Source organism: Halichoerus grypus, chromosome 2, assembly GCF_964656455.1.
Source record: "Halichoerus grypus chromosome 2, mHalGry1.hap1.1, whole genome shotgun sequence".
In the NCBI taxonomy this organism is placed as follows: domain Eukaryota; kingdom Metazoa; phylum Chordata; class Mammalia; order Carnivora; family Phocidae; genus Halichoerus; species Halichoerus grypus.
In genome coordinates, this window is record NC_135713.1 from 125,576,111 (window position 1) to 125,598,612 (window position 22,502).

Sequence of the window (22,502 nt, forward strand, 5' to 3'; positions counted from 1 at the left end):
ACCAAAGCCCTACCTCGATGCAGTTTACTACCAGGAAACATTCTAGAAGCTTAATTCACAGCGACTTGTAGAAGTCTCATTAGCTTTGATTATCCATTACCCAAATCTTGAGCAGATTAGAAGCAAACTAGATCTAATCCAATTCAATAATAGAAGGTAGGCTAAATAAATGATTACATTCTTTTTTATTTTATTTTTTTAAAGATTTTATTTATTTATTCGTGAGAGACATAGAAAGAGAGAGAGGCAGAAGGAGAAGCAGGCTCCCTGCAGAGCAGGGAACCCAATGCGGGACTCAATCCCAGGACCATCATGACCTGAGCCGAAGACAGATGCTTAACCGATTGAGCCACCCAGGTTACCCAATGATTACATTCTTATGAAAAAAATCAAATCAATAAAAACCGATTTCTTCAAAGACGTTAAATGTCATGGGGAAATCTTAATATATTAAGCAAAGGAAAAAAAAAAAAACAGGACACAGAACTGATTATAGTCTAATTCTAATTTTGTTTTCTTCAAAACACTAAAATGAAATACAGCATCCTGTTCATAGGAGTAACATTGTGAATGCTTTTTCTTTCCGTATAAATGTCTTCCAAGCTGGGAGTGTTTTCATAATGAGTGTTTTTAGAATTAAATTTTAATTATAATTGCAAAACTGACAGACGACAGGAGATAATAAAGGACAATTTTGGTGGGGGGAAAAAAGGCAACTAATCACAAATATACATCACTTTGACCCAAAGTCAAAGCTAAATTATGGCCAGTAGCTTCTGTTTAAAAAGGTGAGGGGTGCCTGGGTGGCTTAGTCAGTTAAGCGTCTGCCTTCGGCTCAGGTCATGATCCCAGGGTCCGGGGATGGAGCCCCACATCGTGCTCCTTGTTCAGTAGGGAGCCTGCTTCTCCCTCTCTCTCTGCCCGCTGCTCCCCCTGCTTGTGCGCGCTCTCTCTGTCAAATAAATAAAATATTTAAAAAGGGGGAAAAAAGCCCTAGAAACAATATAAATCAGAACATAAAGTGAAACCAAGTCTAGTTTTCAAAATAAAAGGACTGTAACAAACAGGGTCTCAAAATGCCCTCCAAACCTAACGAATACTTATTGTGAGACAGTCCCTCCCCACCAATCCCCAAATTTGAAGGAGAAAGGCAACTGAAACCTCGGCACAAAGAACCCTGATACACAACCCTGGTAACTACACCAAACACTCAAAAACTCATTGGTTCTTAAGCAAATTGTAGATAAAATCGGCTAGAGAATTGATTTTATATCCCATTGGGTAACTGCCATATACCAACAAATTCAAATGTGACCATGTTGATCTCTGGCCTTCCTTGCCTTAAACAGTGCTAGACTTCTCTGTGTAAAAGTGCTTTCTCCAGAGTTCTAAGATTTCCAGAAATCTAGAATATCACTCTCAGTCTGGTTTCTTTTTGGCCATCCAAGTTTTAGTCCCCACACTCTTTTCCCGAACACTCAAAACCTTAAGATCAAGAACACAATACCTTTGTCATCTCTTCAATCCTCAGTGTAAAAAAAAATCACAAAGGGACTACATATTAAGGAATCCTAATAAGCCTGCAGGGTAAGCATTATCTTCTGCAAATTATAGATTAGAAAAATAAGGATCAGGAATCTTAAGAGCTGTTTCCTCAAGGTCTATGCTTTTTGCTTCACACCATGCCAACTCTTGATAAACTACAGCTTCTACCCTACTTCTACATACCTAGTTCTAGTTTAAATGGCTCATACCAAGCTTCCATTAATGAAACAAAATTCTTTAAGTTTTTTCAACTGTCTCCCATAAATTCCTCATTACCATACACTTGTAATAAAGTTTTCCAGAAATAATATACTTACTTTAAGTTTTCCTCTATTAAACGCACATACAGAAACTTGATAAGAAGAATGCCCCATGTCTACAAAAACTACATTTCGTGGTTTCTCTTCTAGGGCAGGAAGATCTTGCTTATAGATTCCATAGGCAAGAGCAACTAGTAAGAAAACAATGAAATTCAATGTAACATCATCATTTAAATAGTACATTTAAAATACACTTTAAGTAAAAAAAAAAAAATTTATACAGTGAATAGGACTGCATCGCATGCTATGTTTTACAAAGAATCAAATTCTTCATATGCTTTGCATAATTTATTCATGAGGAACAGTTACTTCAAAGAATTAAATGCTGACATTCACTTAGACCTCCTTAGTGTTTACAATTTCTACTTCCAATGACTTCGGCAATTTTTCCCAACCACTTCCCCCACTTTTCCAAACATATTTTCCAGGATTTCTTTCTTCTGCACCATCTCAACATTCCCACATATCTCTCCCTGAGATGTTGCTTTATACTTTACAGCCCATTAAAGGGCTGGAGAAAAGGTTGATCTTTAAACCGACACCCTGTGAACGCACAATAACTGTGTTACTTCCCAAACGAGGATGTGATTATGTACCAATGTAAGGGCTATGTGGATAAAGAAAAAGCATTGGTCAGATGAATTCTTTATGTGTGACACAGTATCCAAAAACACTATGGCACATAAGTGTAAGTGCTGCAAGCAAAATAAAGAACAAGAAACCCCAGAGTTTTAAAAGATGGCAGAACCTTCAAGATTCACCAAGTCACAGATGCTAACAGTCCGTTACCTGCAGTTGTTTCATTCATTAATCGCAGGCAATTAAGGCCAGCAATTTGTGTTGCATCCATCACTGATCGTCTTTCTGCATCAGTATAGAAACAAGGAACCTACAAAAAAAATTTAAGTTTCCTATATTAGGGAGTCTTCATTTAAAATACACCTCCCAGGGGCGCCTGGGTGGCTCAGTTGTTAAGCATCTGCCTTCGGCTCAGGTCATGATCCCAGGGTCCTGGGATCGAGCCCCCGCATCGGGCTCCCTGCGCCGCAGGAAGCCTGCTTCTCCCTGTCCTAATCCTCCTGCTTGTGTTCCCTCTCTCGCTGTGTCTCTCTCTGTCAAATAAATAAATAAAATCTTTAAAAATAAATAAATAAATAAAATACACCTCCCAAAACACAGTAAAATCTAGAAATGCCCTCAAATACCTACAGCAATTTATTCCGTATATGATCAAGGAAGTATTTCAAACCAGTATGGGAAAGTTAGAATATTCATTAAGTAGTGTTGGAACAAATGGATAACCATACAGACAAAAAATTAGGTACCATCCCTACTGCACACCTCATACCAAAATATATTTCAAATCAAAGATTTAACAGTTAAAAAAAAGATGAGTACCAGAAGGAAAGGGGGTCTTTACCATCAGAGGGAAGAAATTCTGTAAATCTAACACAAAATACAGAAGAAAAAAAGGAGGAGAAAAGATCAATATATTTGAATAGCAATGTAACAGGACAGACGGTAACTACACTTGTGGTGAACAAAGCATAATGTATAATCTTGTCAAATCACTAAGGTGTACACCTGAAACTAATGTAACATTGTATGTCAACTATAAACAAAACAATTTTTATAAAGATTAATATATTTGACTCATAAAAATTCTAATGACCAAATGCAGAAAATATTTGCGACTCATAACATAAAATGATAGAGCTAATCTAGTATATATGCAGAACTACAAATCAAAATGTAGACCCATAAATTCAAAATGAGCAAAGAATAGGAATGTTTTACAGAAAAGAAATACAGAAGGGCTCTTAAATTTAAAAATGTTCTCAACTTCACCTAAAGAATAAAACATTAAAATCACACTTTTTTTTTTTTTTTAAGATTTTATTTATTCATTTGACAGAGAGAGACACAGCGAGAGAGGGAACACAAGCACGGGGAGTGGGAGAGGGAGAAGCAGGCTTCCCGCCGAGCAGGGAGCCTGACGTGGTGCTCGATCCCAGGACCCTGGGATCATGACCTGAGCCGAAGGCAGACGCTTAACGACTGAGCCACCCAGGCGTCCCTCACAAACACTTTGATAGCATTATTCTCCTATTAGAGAATCAGCTAACACCCCAATAACCTGTGCTGGTGAGACTGCTGTCCAACAAGTTCTCTTATACACTGCAAGTAAAAGTGTGAGTACGAATTCTTTAAAAGGCAATTAAACAAGTGCGGTTAAAATTACAAATACACGGGACACCTGGGAGGTTCAGATGGTTAAGCATCTGCTTTCGGCTCAGCGCAGGTCATGATCCCAGGGTCCTGGGATCAAGTCCTGATTCGGGCTCCTTACTCATAGGGCAGTCTGCTTCTCCCTCTACTTGTGCTCTCTCTCAATCTGACAAATAAGTAAATAAAATCTTAAAAAAAAACATTACAAATACACATATCCTTTGTCCTAGCAACTGTACTTCTAGGACTCTAACCTATAAATCCTACAAACTTATCACATAAGAGCAAAATCTTATCTGTTCAAGTTTATTCATAGCAAAAAATTCTTTTTAATTCTTTACAATTAAAAAAAAAAAACTGGAAGGGCGCACCTGGGTGGCTCAGTCAGTTTACGGTCCGACTCTTGATTTCGGCTCAGGTCATGATCTCGGTTGTGGGATCGAGCCCCATGTTGGGCTCTGTACTCAGCAGGGAGTCTGCCCGAAATTCTCTCTCTCCCTCTGCCCCTCCCCCTGTTCCCATGCACGCTCTCTCTCAAATAAATCTTCAAAAAATAAAATAAATATGTAAGTTTTTAAAAAAAGGAAGCAACCGCAGGTCCAACAAAAACAGACTAATTAAAGAGATTTCAGTACATGCATAAATGGAATACTCTGCAGCCACTGAAAAGAATGAAGCCCTTCTCTACCACTAAGGAAGATATAGAAGATAAAATGTCTAAAATTTATCAAAAGAAAAATGAAACTAAAAAAGGATATATATACACATTTACTTGGGTACACAAAAATCTCTGGAAAGATGTGTAACCAAGTAATAAAACTCCTAACATCTGGGAAGAAAAAACTTCCTTCTAGGTAAGCAGAGGGTGCTGAAGCTTCCCACACACGCATTTGATTTTTGAACACCAGGGCTACTATTACCTTTCCAAAAAAATTAAGTTTATGTTTTAACAATATCAACTTATAAATAAAGCAAAATATGCCCAGGCTCTATTTATATAGCAATTAGACATAGCACAATAGCAAGAGCTAGAGCAGCAAATGTGTAGTGGAGTTTGTATAGGGACCAGAGCCGGCTATCCTTAGAGAGGCCTGATGAAAAGGTTAGCTCTTTCCCAGCATAGAGGAACTTAAATGATAAACAGGTCACTAAATTAAAGAAAAATCTCCCTAAAAGACAAGAGTGGCTCACTACACCTAAACTGTTTGTACAACATAATTTATGCTACATAGCTACTTTCCTTCTAGGAGTCTAGAATTTTGGTATGGATGAGGCACAAGGTGCCTATATGACTGACCTCCAGTTAGAAACCCTGGACTCCGAGGCTCAGACAGAACTTACCTGGTGTTCCGTATGTCACGTGTTATCACAACTTGCCGCTAGAAGAATTAAGTGCATCCAGTATGACTCCCCTGGAAGGGGACTCTCAGAAGTTTGTGCCGGATTTCCTCCAGAAACTGCCCTGTGCCTTTCCCTTTGTTGATTCTGCTTTGTATCCTTTTATTGTAATAAATCTTAGCCATAGGTATGGCTATATGGTGAGTTCTACAGATTCTAGCAAGTCACTGAAATTCAGTACAGTCTTGAGGACCCCTAATACATGACTTAATACATCACCTTTTAACTTGATCTCAAAAGCTGGAAAAGCCACTCGGGCATTCTGCCATTGTACGTACATAAATTTCACTTCTATACTGAGCATAATTGAGAATCAAAGTTAGGGCACTAGGTGGGGGAAATGGGTACAAATCTGAAAATATGTTAGGGCAAGACAAATGCATCTAAGAAACACAGAGCCTGCATTGATAGGAGCTCTTAAGAAAAGTAGCACTTTTATTCTTTGCATCCCCGGAATACAACACACAACCATAATCCAATTCTTCCTGACAAATGTCAGTTCTACTGTACTAGATAGCCAAGAACCAAGGAATCTATCAGACAACAGACTGCAAAGTAAAAGTCACCTAACAGCCCTTGCTTTGCTGATGAATACACCAATACGAAGACAAAAGAGACCACAAAACTAAGATATTAATATAACAACTGCAGAATGAGGAGATTCAGTTGCAAAGCCAATACATCCACCCAAATTTCAACAGTTCCTAAGGACTCCATCAGGCTTCCATCTTAACAGGAATATGTAAAAGACAAGATTAGTCTACTGCCGCCCTGCCTTTAGTTCTAAATACAGGGCAAGCAAAAATAAAATACAGACATTGAAATGAAGAAAATAACATTTCTAATTGTGAATATTCAAATTCAAGAAACAAGTGGCTATCACGTGCCAGGCCCTCTGCAAGGTGCTAAAAGGAATCCAGGGGGAAGTGGGCTCTGAGGTAAGCCTTCAAATAGGAAAAACAGAGAAGAGCTGAGTAAAAACTAGGGGGCAGAAAAGAATACTCAAGAAAATGAAGACCAGGGCACCTGGGTGGCTCAGTCGTTAAGCGTCTGCCTTTGGCTCAGGTCATGATCCCAGGGTGCTGGGATTGAGCCCCCCATCGGGCTCCCTGCTCGGCAGGAAGCCTGCTTCTCCCTCTCCCACTCCCCCTGCTTGTGTTCCCTCTCTCGCTGTCTGTCAAAAAATAAATAAAATCTTAAAAAAAAAGAGAGAAAATGAAGACTAGTTTGATAAATCCTTAAAATAATCCCTATAACCGAAGGCAAAAAGCAATTCTATTTGCAATTGACAAAATTCTTCTCTCTGCTTCTTCACTTAAGTTCCCAATAAAACGCAGGGATCAAACTCACCGAAACAACACAGTCCACAACAGGCTTCTTAAGAACACTTTCTGCTGTCTCCTTCAGTTTGGACAAAAGCATGGCAGTCACTTGCTCCGTAGTAAAACTTCGCTCTTCCTCCATATATTTCACCTACAATAAAACAACAAAAGGATCTAGACTTATTCCAGTTTTTCATGACCTAAAATCCATTTAAAATGAGCAATTTTCATCATCAATGGATCATTATCTCAAGAAGGAACTAAAGAACACTAGTCTGGGAAGCAAAAACAACTTGAAGGTCACTTTTAGCTTTTTAACATGTTTATCAAACATGAATACCTGCAGATAAGGACCATTATGTAAACAGTATGCTGTGACCACCAACAAAAGCTCAGAACACCTGTGAAGAAGCAAACTGGGAGCGCTCACCATGGCCCAACACTGCACCTCCATAAAGAGGTCTGGTGGTGGACACTCTGCCACCTGGAATACTATGTGGGTTTTACTTTGTTTACCATGTTGACTTTATGATCATTTCCAAAATTAGGATCCAATCTAGCCTGAGGTCATAGTTTTTGTCAGTTTGTTTACTGCTGTAGGCCCAAGACTTAGGACAAACCAGACACAATAAATACTTGAATTAAAGGATAAATGAATAAAGCTTCAAGATACCCTACCCCGCATAAAAGCGTGCAACTTGGAAAAGGGCTACAAACTTGAAATGCTGAAAGACTGGCTAAGACAAGCCCCATCCCACATGCCCATAGTCCCCAAATACAATCCACACCTGAAAACGTAACTCTCTTCTTTCAGCTGCTGCTCCAAGTGAACCTGAACACCACCTTCTCCTAAACTCCTAAACTCTTCGCTCCCCAGCCCAATCCTAATTTATTCTGGTTCACAATCTAGTAGTCCCTTACTTTACTGCACGATAAACATGGGAAAGCTCCCCTCCCCATGAGCCTCTTCTTCCCTGCTATCTGCTTAATTCTTAGTCTGGTGCTCCACTCCTGTACTTGGATCCACTTGTTCCCCGGATCTTCTCCCTAGTCTCTTCCTCCTTTGGCTCTTGCAATGCTTTAGACTAAATCTGCCAATACCTAATGCTATTTCTTTCCTGACTATAAGTATCCTCCATCTACTCACAACCTTTTTTTCCCTTTTTCCCTCCCCTGTACTCCAGATTTATCCATTACCAGCCATTCAAACTGTTCTGAGATTATTGCCACAGATATCCTAAGTAAACCCAGTCAGTGATCATTCTTCCATTATCAGAATTCACTTCTAAATTCACCTGAGTTCTCAATAGCACAACTCACTACCTTTTTCTCACAATTCTCATCATCTCTTGGATTTTGAGCCTGGTCCCACAATCCTGACTTCTCCAACTGTGATATCTCAAACACCAAATCTCCCCTTGCTAATAAACTCAGTTGCCTCCTTTGTAGGATCAGTTCACTGCACGCTTCACAAACTCTTCTAGATGTCCCAGAGATATCAAAGACTAAATTCCCTTTCCCCCAAAAGAACACCACCTCTTTCCAATCTAAGTCCTATTGTCAAGAGTATGACCATACATCTGATTAGTGACTTTAAAGTGTTAAGTTCTTTGCTTGGTATTCCAAAAGTCGTTCACTAAAATCACACCAGAAAGACTGCTCCATCAGTAAACAATACAAGCAGCAATGGCAGTGTTAACTTCAAACCACCACTACCCATCTGTCCAACCCATTTTAACAGTGCCACCTATCGCTCCCAGTCAAAATACAGAGCATTCAAAAAAGGCCAAATGGTCTTTCCTACCAAAACCTTCTCCTAGACACTTGTAAACATTTTCACTACAACTTGAACTCAGAATGGTACAGGGATATATTGACCTGATATAATAAAACACTGTATTTTAATCCTAAGCCATCACTTTGAGACCTTACCTTTATACCCGTTAATCCAGTGGGCAGCTGCACAATGTCATACGCCAGGTTAGATTTTTCTGCTTCCACAAATGGATCAGAGAATGCTCGGCCATGGAATCTTTTAAATCCTTGGACTGTGTTCTTTGCATTAGAAATTACCTAAAGAGAAAGAACATCAGAATCAGAGTGAAAAGACTAAGAGCAATTAAATTAGGGGGGGAAAAAAATTCAACAGCCTCAGATTAAACTAGCATCATTTTAACTCCACAAGGTTTCCTTTTGAGTTTCATTTTCTTTAGCACTACACCTTTCTGTATGATGCCTGCTCGCGTGTGAAGTGAGGAATAATGGACTTGTACAGACCACAGTGGCAGGGATGGGCACTAGAGCCCAGCCTGTCCTACTTCTCCATGAAGATGGGGCACTGTACATGTACGAAGGTATTCTTCTGTCCTTAAACTTCTAATTAACATTTACATAAAATGAGCTTTACCTTTTAAAAATTACCATAATTTGTGATTCAAACTTTCCAGGAGTCATTTTGGCAATATCAATTCAGAAATTCTAGTGAAAGAAACTTTACAGGAAAAAAAGAGGACAGTAAGTACATAAAGATAAATGTAAAAAGACAGTGACCAAGTATTATTTACAATAGCAGAAGACTGGAAAGAGCCTGGATGGTTAATTAACAGGAGAATGGGTAAATAAATGATATATCCGTACAATGGGTAACATTATTTTAGAAGGTTGGAAGACAAGTATCTATATGCTATGATCTCACTTTTGGAGTGGGGGAAGCATTTAAATCTGTAGAAAGAGTACAAAAGGTTATACGTTAAGATACTAACAGTGATGTTTGGATAAAGGCAGCACATGTAACTTCCAAATTTCTTTTACTTTTGTAAGAACTGCAGAGCTCCTCTGCATCAGCTGTGTTATAAAGCACACAGAAGTCTTTCATAAAACAATGTTAGGCCCCCAAAATCGGGCCCTACTTCAGAAGGCTGCCAAGCAGAAACTCAGTACCACAATAACTATGTTATCCTAGAACTAGGCAGCCGGTTTAGTACAATAACTATTCTCAATAATGAAAGCAAGTTTAAAAAGAGAAGAACTCACTGCAATTTTAGAAGACATTTCAAACTAGCTCTGTACTTGCTATCTACTGCTTCCTAACGAATCTTTGACTTTTTGAAAATAAGATTATAAAACAAAACACCCAAAGTAATTAAAAATCAATGGGCTAAGCACCATTTTCTTAGGCTTTTTATTTTTTTTTAGCAATCTCTACACCCAACATGGGGATCAAACTCATAACCCCAAGATCAAGAGTCACATGCTCTTCCAATTGCGTCAGCCAGGCACCCCTGGACTTTTATATCGTAGGCCCCGCCTAGTCCAGAAAAACAGTTATTCATTCTATATGGTGCTCCAGGCTGAACCATAAAAAGGTCAAATATGCAACTCCTTAATTTTACAGCAACCTCAGACACTCAAAGCAAAAGAACTCTTGGGGTTCTGCTGCTCTGGTTACTTAGAAACCAACAAATAATGTTAGGTTCCTGTTTTATAAAGTAAACACATAAATGTCAAGTCTGCTTCTACGAGTACGCTTTCTTGAGAACCTTGATTAACAAGATCAAATCTACAAACAACAGTGACTCTAAGTATGCCTAAGATGAAAACCCCAAGAGACAGACTTTAAGGAACATATAAAATATAGAGGAATAAGCAAGCCTTGCTTAAACAAGATCTGGACAAAATACATCCCAATAGTTTGCATTAAATAAATTATACTGTTCATGCTATTTTATCTTTTTTTTTAAGTAGGGTCCACACCCAGCGTGGAGCCCAATGTGGGGTTTGAACTCACAACCCTGAGATCAAGATCTGAGCTAGATCAAGAGTCAGAAGCTTAACCAACTAAGCCACCCAGGGGCCCCTGCTCATGCTATTTTAAAAAGCTATTTGCTTCTCACTCAAGCACACAAGACTAGGGATCAGGCAGGGACTGCCGTATTAGGCACATAATGGGCACTGAAATAGTTGAAGGGAAAGATGGACAAAGCAGAGAAATAAATCATTTTAGGAAAAAAACACAAAACTCTACCTGGCTTTTAGCTGCTGCTCCAATTGAACGATTCTTAGGACCAAAAGAAATGCAAGCCCTAGGGGGAAAAAAAAAACACATTTAAGCATCAAACCTTACTGCAACATTACATCCAACAGGATTACATCGCCACAGCAAGGAACTTTTCTGAGTCTTAGCTAAAAAGCCACATATTGTAAAAGCACACAGGAAGTCTATGATTTTGTTCTCTCCGCTGAGTAAAACTGTCCATGAGAATGGCTGGCCTCTTAGAAAAATGGGAGTCCTGTCAATTAGATGTTGAAGTACAAGTCTGATGTGTTAACCATCCGTCTAGAATACTACAGAGAGGTGATCTAGCCAATCTCCACTATTCTCTTATTCTTCAAGTCTAGTGCTCAAAATCCCAATACAAAGTAACGTACCCTCTTACCAATACATCAATAAAATGTTCTTGCTTTTTCAAACAGCTTATAACTTGACCTAGAGAATAAACTATGAGAACTCTTGTCCTACTATATATTAGTAAAAAATTTTCCAGAACTAGCTTCCAAGGACTCACAATTTCTTTTTTTAATTTCATTTTTTTTAGTAATCTCTACACCCAACCTAGGGCTCAAACTCACAACCCCAAAATCAAGAAGACTCGCATGCTCCTCCCAGTGGAGCCAGCCAGGCACCGCAAGGACTCAAAATTTCTGACAATGAACTTCATTCCCACTTATGAACACATTCTTCCAAATCACCAATTCATACACTGCCTGCTAGTTTGATGTACTTGCAGCTTCTTTTTAGAAAGCAAAACTGAAACCTGCTCACAGGTACAGCTACTTTAAAACACCATTTTTAAGCTTAAAAAGTCAGTTATATTGGAATTGATACTTTTACTAGCATGGCCCCTATGCTTCCCCATAGGTTTTTCATTCTAATTAATCCCTCTGGAGCCCTGCCCCACATTCCCTCTACTCCCATGTATTTATCACCTCCCTTTCCAGTGGCTGCTTTCTTTCAAGCTAAAGATCAAATTCACCCCAAAGAACCCAAAATATCCTAAAAGACAAAACTAAATCCTAAACAGTCTATTTTCTCCTGAATCCAGTAAAACCTTCTCTTCTTCCTACTTTAATAACAATGACTGCACAAATTGCTATGTGTATTATCTCATTAAATCTTCAAAAGCACCCCATCTTATCCCTCTTTTATAGGAAAAAAAACTGAGTCCAAAAAGGTTTTAGTAAGTAAATTTATCCAGCGTCTCAGAATCTGGAAGCAGTGGAGTCAAGACTCTAGACCATTTCCCCATACTTTACACTCTAGCTTTGGCCCTTTCTATCTGCCCTAGATCCCTAGTTCTTCCAATTTAGAGTAGTAAGCTCTGGAGCCATAATGCTTTGGCCCAAATCTGACTACATTAGATGATCTACTGAGAATTATTTTATTTAAATAAACTTACTAGCCCTGTGCAATCTGCCAGAATGCTAGGCCTCTCTGTGCCTCAGTGACCCTTTCCACCCAAAAGGGTAAGAACCCCTGTGAGCCAATCTCCCAGAGCAGCTGCAAGTAGCTTTGCACTGTATAAATATGGCGCAGCCTGGGATCTCGTTAGATTTGCTCTGACCCCTAAACTCTACAGGCCCAAATTGTGCTGGAGGTAGCCCCTGAGAAACACAGGTGGTCAAGCTTAGCCTTTCTGCATATATATATACCCCTACTCACTAATATTTTTTTTAAATATCCTCAATACCAAGTAAATGTCTCTCCTATCAAAGCTCATACTGCCCTTTAGGAAACTGCCAAAGACAATCTTACCCACTCCTTTCACCCTCTCCATTCCAAAAAGGCCTTCTAGCCTAAGCCTAACGATTGGTAAACTCACATCTTTTCTAAAAGCCACCAGATCCCACCAACACCTCAATCCCAACATAATTACAAGGCAACGTTATTTATCTTCCATTGTATCCTGCAGCCCCTTCTTCAAACCTTCATCTCATCAAAACAACTGCTGGCTCTAACAATAAAAAACACTAATGTTCCCAAGCTTATTATATGTCCTGTGGAAGGTTAATTTTCTATTCTACCCAGTAACTCTGAAGCGGTCTTACTTGTAATTACCTTTCAAACAAAACCAGTAACCAACAAAGCCCAGATGCTTTACTGTGGAACCTAAGGCCTTGTACCATCTCAATCCCAACCATACTTTCCACCTGCATCTCAGGCACAGTGAACCAACACAAGTTAGTCATCCCATCTTCCTGCTTTGCTCAGACCACTTTGCCACCTGAAATGCTCTGGTCCTTCTATATCTCACTCATTCTCCAGCAGTATTACCCACTTTGTGAGGCCTTCCCAATGGCCCTCAAGTAAAACTCAAATCATTTTTATCTCTTAAAACTTACTAGAATTGGATACAGAATGCCTCCATCTCAATGAATGTTCTATTGTACAGAGTGGCTCTAGGTAATATTCTCCCTTGAAGTCTGGTAACATTTTTACTTAGTTTTAAAGTCTACATCTGCCTTAACAGTAATAAGAATTGCTTTGTACATCTTGAAAAGCTAAATAAAGTTTGTCTCAGTTCAAATTATAAGTGACCCTTGAACAACACTGATTTGAACTGTGGGGGTCCACTTATAACATGGATATTTGTGATATGGTATTGTAAATGTACTTTCTCTTCCTTATTATTTTAATAACATTTTTTCTCTAGCTTACTTTATTATAAGAATATACTATATAATACGTGTAACATACAAAATGTGTTAATCAACTGTTTCTGTTATCAGTAAGGCTGCCAGTCAACAGTACACTACGGTAGTTAAGTTTTTGGTTAGTCAAGTTATACGTGGATTTTCGACTACGCAGGAGATTGTCACCCATAACCCCAAAATTGTTCAAGAGTCAACGGTACTCATCCTTTTGTTGGCTCATATACACACACACTACAGTGGCCACTTCTTACGAAATAATCGCGCATCACTACTGGAATGTCCATCTTCAGCACCCGATATAGCGGGCAGACAAGGCTGCAGACAAGGCCCAACTCCTACAAAGTATGGGGAAGGGCCACACCTTCCTTACCCTGTCATAAGAAAACATCAATATCCTATCACCACAAAGCAACTCTCACTTTTTTTTTTTTTAAAGATTTTATTTATTCATCTGAGACACAGAGATAGAGAGAGAGAGAGAGAGCATGAGCAGGGAGAGAGGCAGAGGGAGAGGGAGAAGCAGGCTCCTTGCTGAGCCAGGAGCCCGATGTGGGGCTCGATCCCAGGACCCTGGGATCATGACCTGAGCCGAAGGCAGATGCTTAACCTTCTGAGCCACCCAGGCGCCCCGCAACTCTCACATTCTAAAAAAATTCCGTAACAGTATGCCTATTGTGCTGAAGAAAGAAATCCTTAGCATTTCCACTTGGCCATCAACTTTACTGATTTGAATACATGTGCAGTAAAAAGAGCTCAGACTGTAGAATCAGTATGAGTCTGTCCAAATCCCTTCTCTGCCTTTCTAGCTATGTGAATTCTCTGTTGCTTAATCTCTCTGAAATTCTATCTGCTCAACTCTAAAATGGGGAAAATTAGGGCACTGGCCTCAGCAGCGGAGGAGAGCGGGAGAAGGCCACGGTGGTGGGAAGATGGTTCCTTCTCCTACCAACACAAGATCACTCTGATGAGAAGTCCAAGGATCATGCTAAAGAGAAAGGGGCCCCCAAGGAGTGGAGCGGGAAGTATGGCGACAGGGATAAAACTCGGAAGCAGCAGAGCCCTAGCAGGGATGGCAGCAGCACCAGGTCCCGGTCCAGCTCTACCTCCAGCACCAGCACAGGCCTGAGCAGTGCCTCAAGCTCCTCTTCTGTGTGCAGCCGCTGGGGGAGTTCCAGCATGTCCTACAGCTCCAACTCCAGCAGCTCCTCTAGCTCAACCAGTACCTCTGGGTGCTGGCATGACAACAGCTGGCGTTCCAGCTCCAAATCCAAACCACCCAAAAGAGATGAAAAGTCCTTCCCCTAAACCAGCCAAGGTGTACATTCGGAGGCTCACTAAGAACGTGGGCAGGTACCACATCAGGGAGATAGATATTCTCCACCTCTGGGAAAATTAATAGGATTGACATGCCTTTAAAAGGATGTCCCCCCATCTTTCTAAAGGCTAAGCACACATGGAGTCAGACGATCCAGATGAAGCCGACAAGGTGCTGAAGGACATGGACAGAGGACAAATCGATGGCCAGGAGGTCACTACCAGCACTGTGCTGGCTCCCAGGCCTACGCCGCCCCCCAGGCAATTTAGCCCTCCTGGGAAAATGCTGCCACCACCACCCCCCCCCCCGTGGCACCAGTCACCCCCGCGGATGAGACTGAGTTCCCTGAGGGGCAGTCCCCCTGGCTGCTGCGGCCACAGTAGCCACTGCAGCTGCAATTCCTCCCAATTAACACAGCCACGGAAGCTCTGTGCCCTGTAACTTCTATCGCATCCACTTCACTTCGGTCACTTTTCTAGCCAAAGGAGGATTGGTGAGAAACAAATTCCTCACTCGGGAAAGGCTTTGAAGAGAGTAACTGAGACATACTCTCTGAGAGCAAAGTTCCGGCTGCAGGAGTGTTACTGGGTTGGGGTTGCGCCTATAAAGATGCTCTCCAGTTTTCTGGCTGGAAAGCTCCCACATTTTCAGTTTCTGAGAGAGTCAATTTGGTAGCAAAGCCAGCAGGGACAAACAGGGTAGCAGTGTGGCCCCAGCCTGCGAGTATGACTTTCATTTCCACAAATGACTGAGGACTAGTCTGGTGGCCTGATCATGGCCTTGCCTGTTGGTCTTTTCCTGAGAGTGTCTCAGGAAAATGCAACTGCTGTTCCTGCTAGCCTGGCCCTGCTCCCCTGCCCCCATCCTCTTCCAACCTCTAGGATCAAACACCCCATGTTAGTTACCGAAAATGGTTCTATTTTTACACGTACTCATGCACACACAACCACATCCCAGGTCTCCCTTTCTCTCTAAAACTGGCGAGCAAGTTGAGAGCTAGCTCTGCAGGGTCATCACGGACCCCTCTGTTGCAGCTGTTATTCACGGGGGTCTTGCAGGTTACCTTGGCAACATGAACACTGCTTTTTTGGCTTTTATTGTACAGTCAGTACTATCAATTGTTTGTTTTGAGTTTTATAAACTTCTAGCATTTTAGGCACTGTTATGTTTATACTTTGTTGGTGCAGACTAAAAGGACTGTGTTGAATAAACCAGGGATTTGAATGCAGATCGGGAAAAAATAAAAATAAATAAAATGGGGGAAATTACAGCACCTACCTCATATACCTGCTGTAAAAATTATATGTGTTGATCAACTTTTTTTTTTTTTTTAGAGCGGGGTAGGGGTCGAGGGAGAAGGAGAGAGAATCTTAAGCAGGTTCCACACCCAGCACTGAGCCCGACGCAGCAGTAGGAATTGCTTTGTACATCTTGAAAAGCTAAAGAAAAGTTCAAATTATAGCTCAGACCTGACATCATGACCTGAGGCGAAACCAAGAGTTGGACACTTAACCAACTGAGCCACCCAGGTGCCCCTGTGTTGATCCCCTTTTAAAGGGTTTGTATCAGAGACTGGCGTATCATAAATAGTAAAATAGTAGTCATTATTATTGCTCCACTGAAGCCCTCGTTTGAGTTTCATATAAAAATATACCAACTAGTTTGCTATGAAAGTTCTGCTTCACCTTCTCAAGCTATCCATTAAAACCTAGTCAGTCATCTTCAAAATCATCTACCCATGAGGAATAAAAAGTCCTACTTTCATTCACAAAGAACTGAATGAGGGTCAACATGTCAAACAGCACAAATTGAAGGGTTTTTAAAAATAAAAGCTTACGCAAAGAAACCTAACATTTAAATGTGAAGAAAAGCCAAAAGATGAAGTCAAATATTAGAGCCCGTTTTAGAACCTAGTCCAGTGCTTTCTAGTTAGTATAAGCTCTATGCAAAAAATTAGAAAACAAGAAGTATGACAAAGAAAAAAAACATCTGTAATTCCACAACCACCACCCCCACCATGGATGGCCACCATCAGCATTTAAGTAAATACTCCTATGCAATTCTAATAAATACAATAAATCCTAAAAAAAAATAATAAGCTAAATACCCTCAATTCAGTTTGTCTCTCCTCAACATACGATCTGGAAAATCTTCAGAGGCTGAATTATTCCACTAGGATTTTTACATGGAACCAGGATGGAACAAGATATTAAAAAGAAACTTACCTACTACTCCCCACTCACCAGCAACTTCCAAAATTTGCACATAGCATGCATCCAATCGTTATCTATGGCAGGAAGCCTCTCTTCAACCAAGCAGGTCCAGCTCCCATATGCTGGGCAGTGTGCTTAGCAACCTACACTTGATTTTCCCAAATACTCAGAGAAAAGAACTATTACTGTCCAATTTTATACATGAAAATCTGATTCAAGTCAAGTTAATGCATCCAGAAACATAACTGGTAAATATAAGCATCCAAGATTCAAAATCAGGACTACTGGACTCCAAATCCCATATATACCTATTTTTGTACTGCCTGGCAAACCAATTAGATTCATTCCTACTTCTATACCTTCATTTAGACCATCCCAAACTTTTCATCCATGTATTTTAATCCTATGTGCTCAAGTCCCACCCCTGCCTTTCCTCGTCACTCCACCCCCCACAGATGTAACCTCTCCTCTGCACTGACACTTTAAGTCTGTACTTAATAACCCATCCATGACTGTTCTTATTCTATTTACCACTACTTTATATCATTCATATTTCTAAATAGAATGGTTACATCTCTAGAAAGCGGGAATCTTTATCTTACACTTCCTCTCTATGCCACACAATTCCAAGTCAATGCTGCTAAAAACAGACACTTGCTAACTGACTGGCATTACTTGTCCTCCACTCCCAAATACAGGTTGGCATTACAGGAAGTTAATTCAAATTAAGTTCAATACTCCCCTGTTCTAATCGTTAAGCCATAGAAATCATCATCTTTTTAGGCCAGAGAATAACACTGTTCTCCCTTTCATGGGTAAGAGATACTACTGACCAAATATTTATGCACATTCTAAGAGGATGTTACGAACAGCTGCAATGAACACAGATCCTTAAAAGGCACAGTTTCATGTTTATAAGAATGTGTAGAACTGCTCTCGGGATATTTAGAACAGCTGCTGCTCTAATTCTCTTTCTTAACCTATATAAGAAAATGAGTTTATCAGAGAACCCACAATAATAAAAGCTACAATAATATTAAGACTATCAAATAAATGCTTTTTAATAATAAAAAGCACAATAATATTGAGACTATCAAATAAAAGATTTAAGCAAAACTGGCATGGAAAAAATTACATTAGTCAGAGTTATCCTCTTACTGCCTTAGCCCTGAACTAGAAAGTACCCCAAAAAACTGACATCAAACAGACCGAACAACTCACACTTAATGATACACAGTTCCTAAAGCACAGCAAATTCTCCAATCAATAAGATTTGCATATTTTTTTAAACATTTTATTTATTTATTTGACAGAGAGAGAGAGCACACAAGTAGGCAGAGCAGCAGGCAGAGCGGGAGGGAGAAGCAGACTCCCCGCCGAGCAGGGAACCCGACGCGGGACTTGATCCCAGGACCCCGGGATCATGACCCAAACCGAAGGCAGCCACTTAATAGACTGAGCCACCCAGGGGCCCCAAGATCTGCATATTAAAAGCTATAAATTATGAACCCTTCAGGCAAAGTTCAATAATTTTATTTTTATTATCCCAACATACAGTCCATTAATGAGGAGGATTAATAAAAAAAAATTTGTATTTTTTAGGTAGTAACAGCAATACTAGAAAATACTTGGGCAATATCTACTTAGTGTCCGGCTTTATCTTAAACACTTTATATAGTTCTAGCCCATTATAATCTTCACAATGCCCAGTGAATCACTTATCTTCCTGTTATAAATTAACCCCTTAAATTTGTATAAAGTATCCTGGCAACAATACTTTAAGAACATAGAGTTGACCCTTGAACAATACAGGTTCGAGATGTGTGGGTCCACTTATGCATTGATTTTTCAATACAAAACAGTAGTATAAATGTATTTCCTCTTATGATTTTAATAACATTTTTTCTCTACCTTAAGAATACAGTACAGAATACATATACAGAATATGTGTCAATCGACCATTTACATTATCAGTAAGGCTTCTGGTCAACAGGAGGCTACTAGTGGTTGAATTTTTTGGAGACTCAAAAGTTTTTATACACAGGTTTTCAACCGCACATAAGTCAGTGCCCCTAACCCCCACACTGATATACAGGGTCAACTGTATATTCTTTGCCCTGGCAAATTCACGTCTGGAACTCTATCCAACAGAAATAAAAATATTAACAAGTAAATCCAAGTGTAAAAGACTACTGTTCAATTAACTATTTGTAATTACAAAAGTTAGAAATAACCTGTTTGGGGAAAAAAAAAAGTTTCAGCCATAATAAAGAATATTACATATTTAAGAAGGTAGGTTCATTATTTACTGACTCTGAAAGAAGTCTAAAGTATATGTTAAAGAAAATTTACAAAATATAGTATGATCCTATTTGTTTAAACATACCCACCCCCCACAATGTGTATTTGTAGAAGTCTGGAAAAAGGTACACAAGCATACACAGCAAACAGCAAATTATGAGGACAAGAAACCTCAGCACTTTAGTGTTTTTATTGTTACAACAAACAAATATCTTGTTAAGTCAAGAAAAAAAATGTTTTAATTTAGGAAACCCAATTGAGAACCTATCAACAAGTTCCTGTCGATTAGTCCACAAATTTTGTATACAAGATTGTATTTTAGCTCTTAAATGATTCTAAGGAACTACTTTCATAACTTCTACAATTAGACATATGAAGGAAAATGGTGTAAGCAATTTGAACTTTAGTTAACAAATCAATTTTCCTTTTCTTTGAATCCAAAAGACTCAAGATCCTACTGCTGTACTTAGCTCTACACAACATGTAAAAACATTTATTTCATAGGAATACTTTTCTTGCACAAGTTAGGTATCAGATGTTAATCTTCCAGTTAACCAGAAAGTACGTACTTTCAGCTTTCGCTCTCTCAAGGGCAGCTAATAGACAATTTCATCTCTTCAAATTCCTAATATACTGTTTTATTAGGACCTAAGTCCATGAAAATAGTAATATAAACAATTCACACACAAATTATTTAAATAATTCATTTCTACCCTATAAATTGTTCTTTTTGGAAAGTATGGCCCAATTCTTCAGTAATGTTTGGCACTCCATTAACATTTTCATTCCAAAGCTTTAAGGCTGTACCCTTTCTACTGTAATAATCCCACTAAAAATAGGTTTCTCATCTTATTCCAAAGCCTATGATCAAATTCGTCAACATGGATGCTCCTAAATTAAACCTCCAAAGTTTATCTCAAAGCCGCCCACACTTCCCTCCCGTGCTACTACACTAGTAGAGAACACCACCAACTCCCACGTGGACTAAATACTGCCATAACCTAAGTAACACCCTGCTTCTTCTCTTCCCCTTCTCAGATAAATCCATTCTCCACGAAAAAAGACAAACCGTATTTTTAAAATTTACACTGGATCAACTCCCATTGCACCTAAATAAAAATCCTTAACATAATTTACGAAGTCCTGCTAACTCCTCTCCAATCCATCTCACACCATTCTTTCAAGTGGCTCAAAAGTAGTTATGATCTTCTCAGGCAGCCAAGTGTGCCAAGCTCTTCTGAATGCCTCACTCTTCCTCACTTGCTGTTCCTTCTGCCTTAACCAGCTCTTCCTTAGACCCACCCACCACCTCCATGTAAATTTCTACTCATCCTCCAGGTCTCAACTTAAATCGCAATTCTTTAAGAGCACCTTTCATCTCCATCGTACATCTAATTTAAATTAGTTCCCCGGCCATCGTATTCTGTACTATCCCATCCGGACCTTAACCAGTTAGTAATTACATGTTTGTTTAGCATCTGGCTTTTGTCCACTACCCATTCCATGATGGCAGGATCTTGCTTATTTGTTCAGAGTACCTCCAGCGCTTTGCACAATGGCTGGCGTATTGGAGGCACTCAGTAGTTGCTAAAATAAAGCAAGCCTATATTTGGTGAAAAGTAAGAGTCTCTTCTGGACAAGAGTCAACCAGATCCTCAAAAAGTGAATCCAAGTACTGTTACAGCCACAATGTGAAATGAGATACTTCCATCACAGCCAACCCTCCAGAAACTAAATCTCATTTGCACTATGACACTAAAGCAAACCCCCATCATAGTCTCTGTGTACCTGAAACAAAAATCCACTATTCCATAACTACTACAAAAATCAACCTTTCCATTCCCATCTCCTACTTAGGAACTCCAAGAAAGAAATTTAAGCTAATCAAAATCATAGTTCAAAAATTACTTCAATGTATGGTATCCCTAGAAGTTCCTGGAAAATATAAAACATGGAGAAAACATAAAATTCCTTAAGTATTGGGCGCCTGGGTGGCTCAGTTGGTTAAGCGACTGCCTTCGGCTCAGGTCATGATCCTGGAGTCCCGGGATCGAGTCCCGCATCGGGCTTCCTGCTCAGCGGGGAGTCTCCTTCTCCCTCTGACCCTCCTCCCTCTCATATGCTCTCTCTCTCTCTCATTCTCGCTCTCTCAAATAAATAAATAAAATCTTTAAAAAAAAAAAAAATTTCCTTAAAGTATTTAAATAGTACTGTCTTATCACAATTATGTAATGTATCTGGTCACCCATCACCTAGTCATTCAGGCAAATTTAATTCCAATTTGAAAAGATTAAACTTTTTTTTATGGAATTCATGGTAAAACTGTTGTCTAAAAAAAAAAAATGGAACATTAACAGAAAGAAAAGACAGGAACACTGTTAGTTCCAATATTGGGAATTCTATTCCCTTTGGATGGAAATTATGTTCAAATCTAGGCAGGAAAAGGACCAAAAGTTAAATGCCTGACTCAGTGCACCACCCTTTTTGACTTCTTGGGAAAGACTATCTTTACAAATGAAGAAAACTTGAATCTGGAGAGGAAGACGATATCAAATGGAAAATTAATGCTTAAATACTCAAAACAAACTTCAATGATTAAAAAAAAGCTCAGTATACAATACCTTCTCTGGAATTACAAATTAGAACATAAAACCCACTATTAAAAACTATAAATAGAGGGGGGACTGGGTGTGACAGCTAATGAGTACAGGATTTCTTTTGGACTGAGGAAAATGTTTTTAAATTGATTGTGGGGCATAGTTGCAGCTTTGTGACTACGCTAAGAACAATCGAACTCTACGATTTAAATGGGTTAACTGTACATTCTGTGAATTCTCTCAGCGAAACTATAACCTAATTGAGAAAGGGACATCAAACCACGTTTTAGGATCTGAGATGGATTTTCAGGGAAGCGCCTGGTCTAGGTCTAAAACAAGGGGCAGAAATTTTACAAGTGGAAGGGAAATGTTTTGAGTCTCTGGGCAGCAAAGATCACCGGAGGGAGCAATCTTGTTTGGCTACCCAACTGCGGGAAGGGTGACCAAAGTTAGGGGGAAAAAATGGGCCTTGGAACAGAAGCCCTTGAAGAGCCACGTGTCAAATAATAAGAGAACCTAGAAAATAATAAGCTTCTTAAAACATTTTGCCC

At 39.5% G+C, this 22,502-nt stretch overlaps 1 protein-coding gene and 1 pseudogene across 1 annotated transcript in view; one reads left to right on the forward strand and one right to left on the reverse strand.

The window, feature by feature from the left end:
* The window catches only part of HSPA4 (heat shock protein family A (Hsp70) member 4), a 47,384-nt gene that overhangs the window by 23,592 nt on the left and 1,290 nt on the right, over positions 1-22,502 (reverse strand). The window contains exons 2-6 of the mRNA XM_036070329.2: positions 10,839-10,896; positions 8,747-8,887; positions 6,843-6,965; positions 2,655-2,754; positions 1,863-1,996 (exon numbers count right to left, since the gene is read on the reverse strand). Of these exons, the coding sequence (XP_035926222.2) occupies positions 1,863-1,996; positions 2,655-2,754; positions 6,843-6,965; positions 8,747-8,887; positions 10,839-10,896 (556 nt within the window). The remainder of the gene's footprint in view (positions 1-1,862; positions 1,997-2,654; positions 2,755-6,842; positions 6,966-8,746; positions 8,888-10,838; positions 10,897-22,502) is intronic.
* LOC118521639 (uncharacterized) lies at positions 14,455-15,281 on the forward strand (annotated as a pseudogene).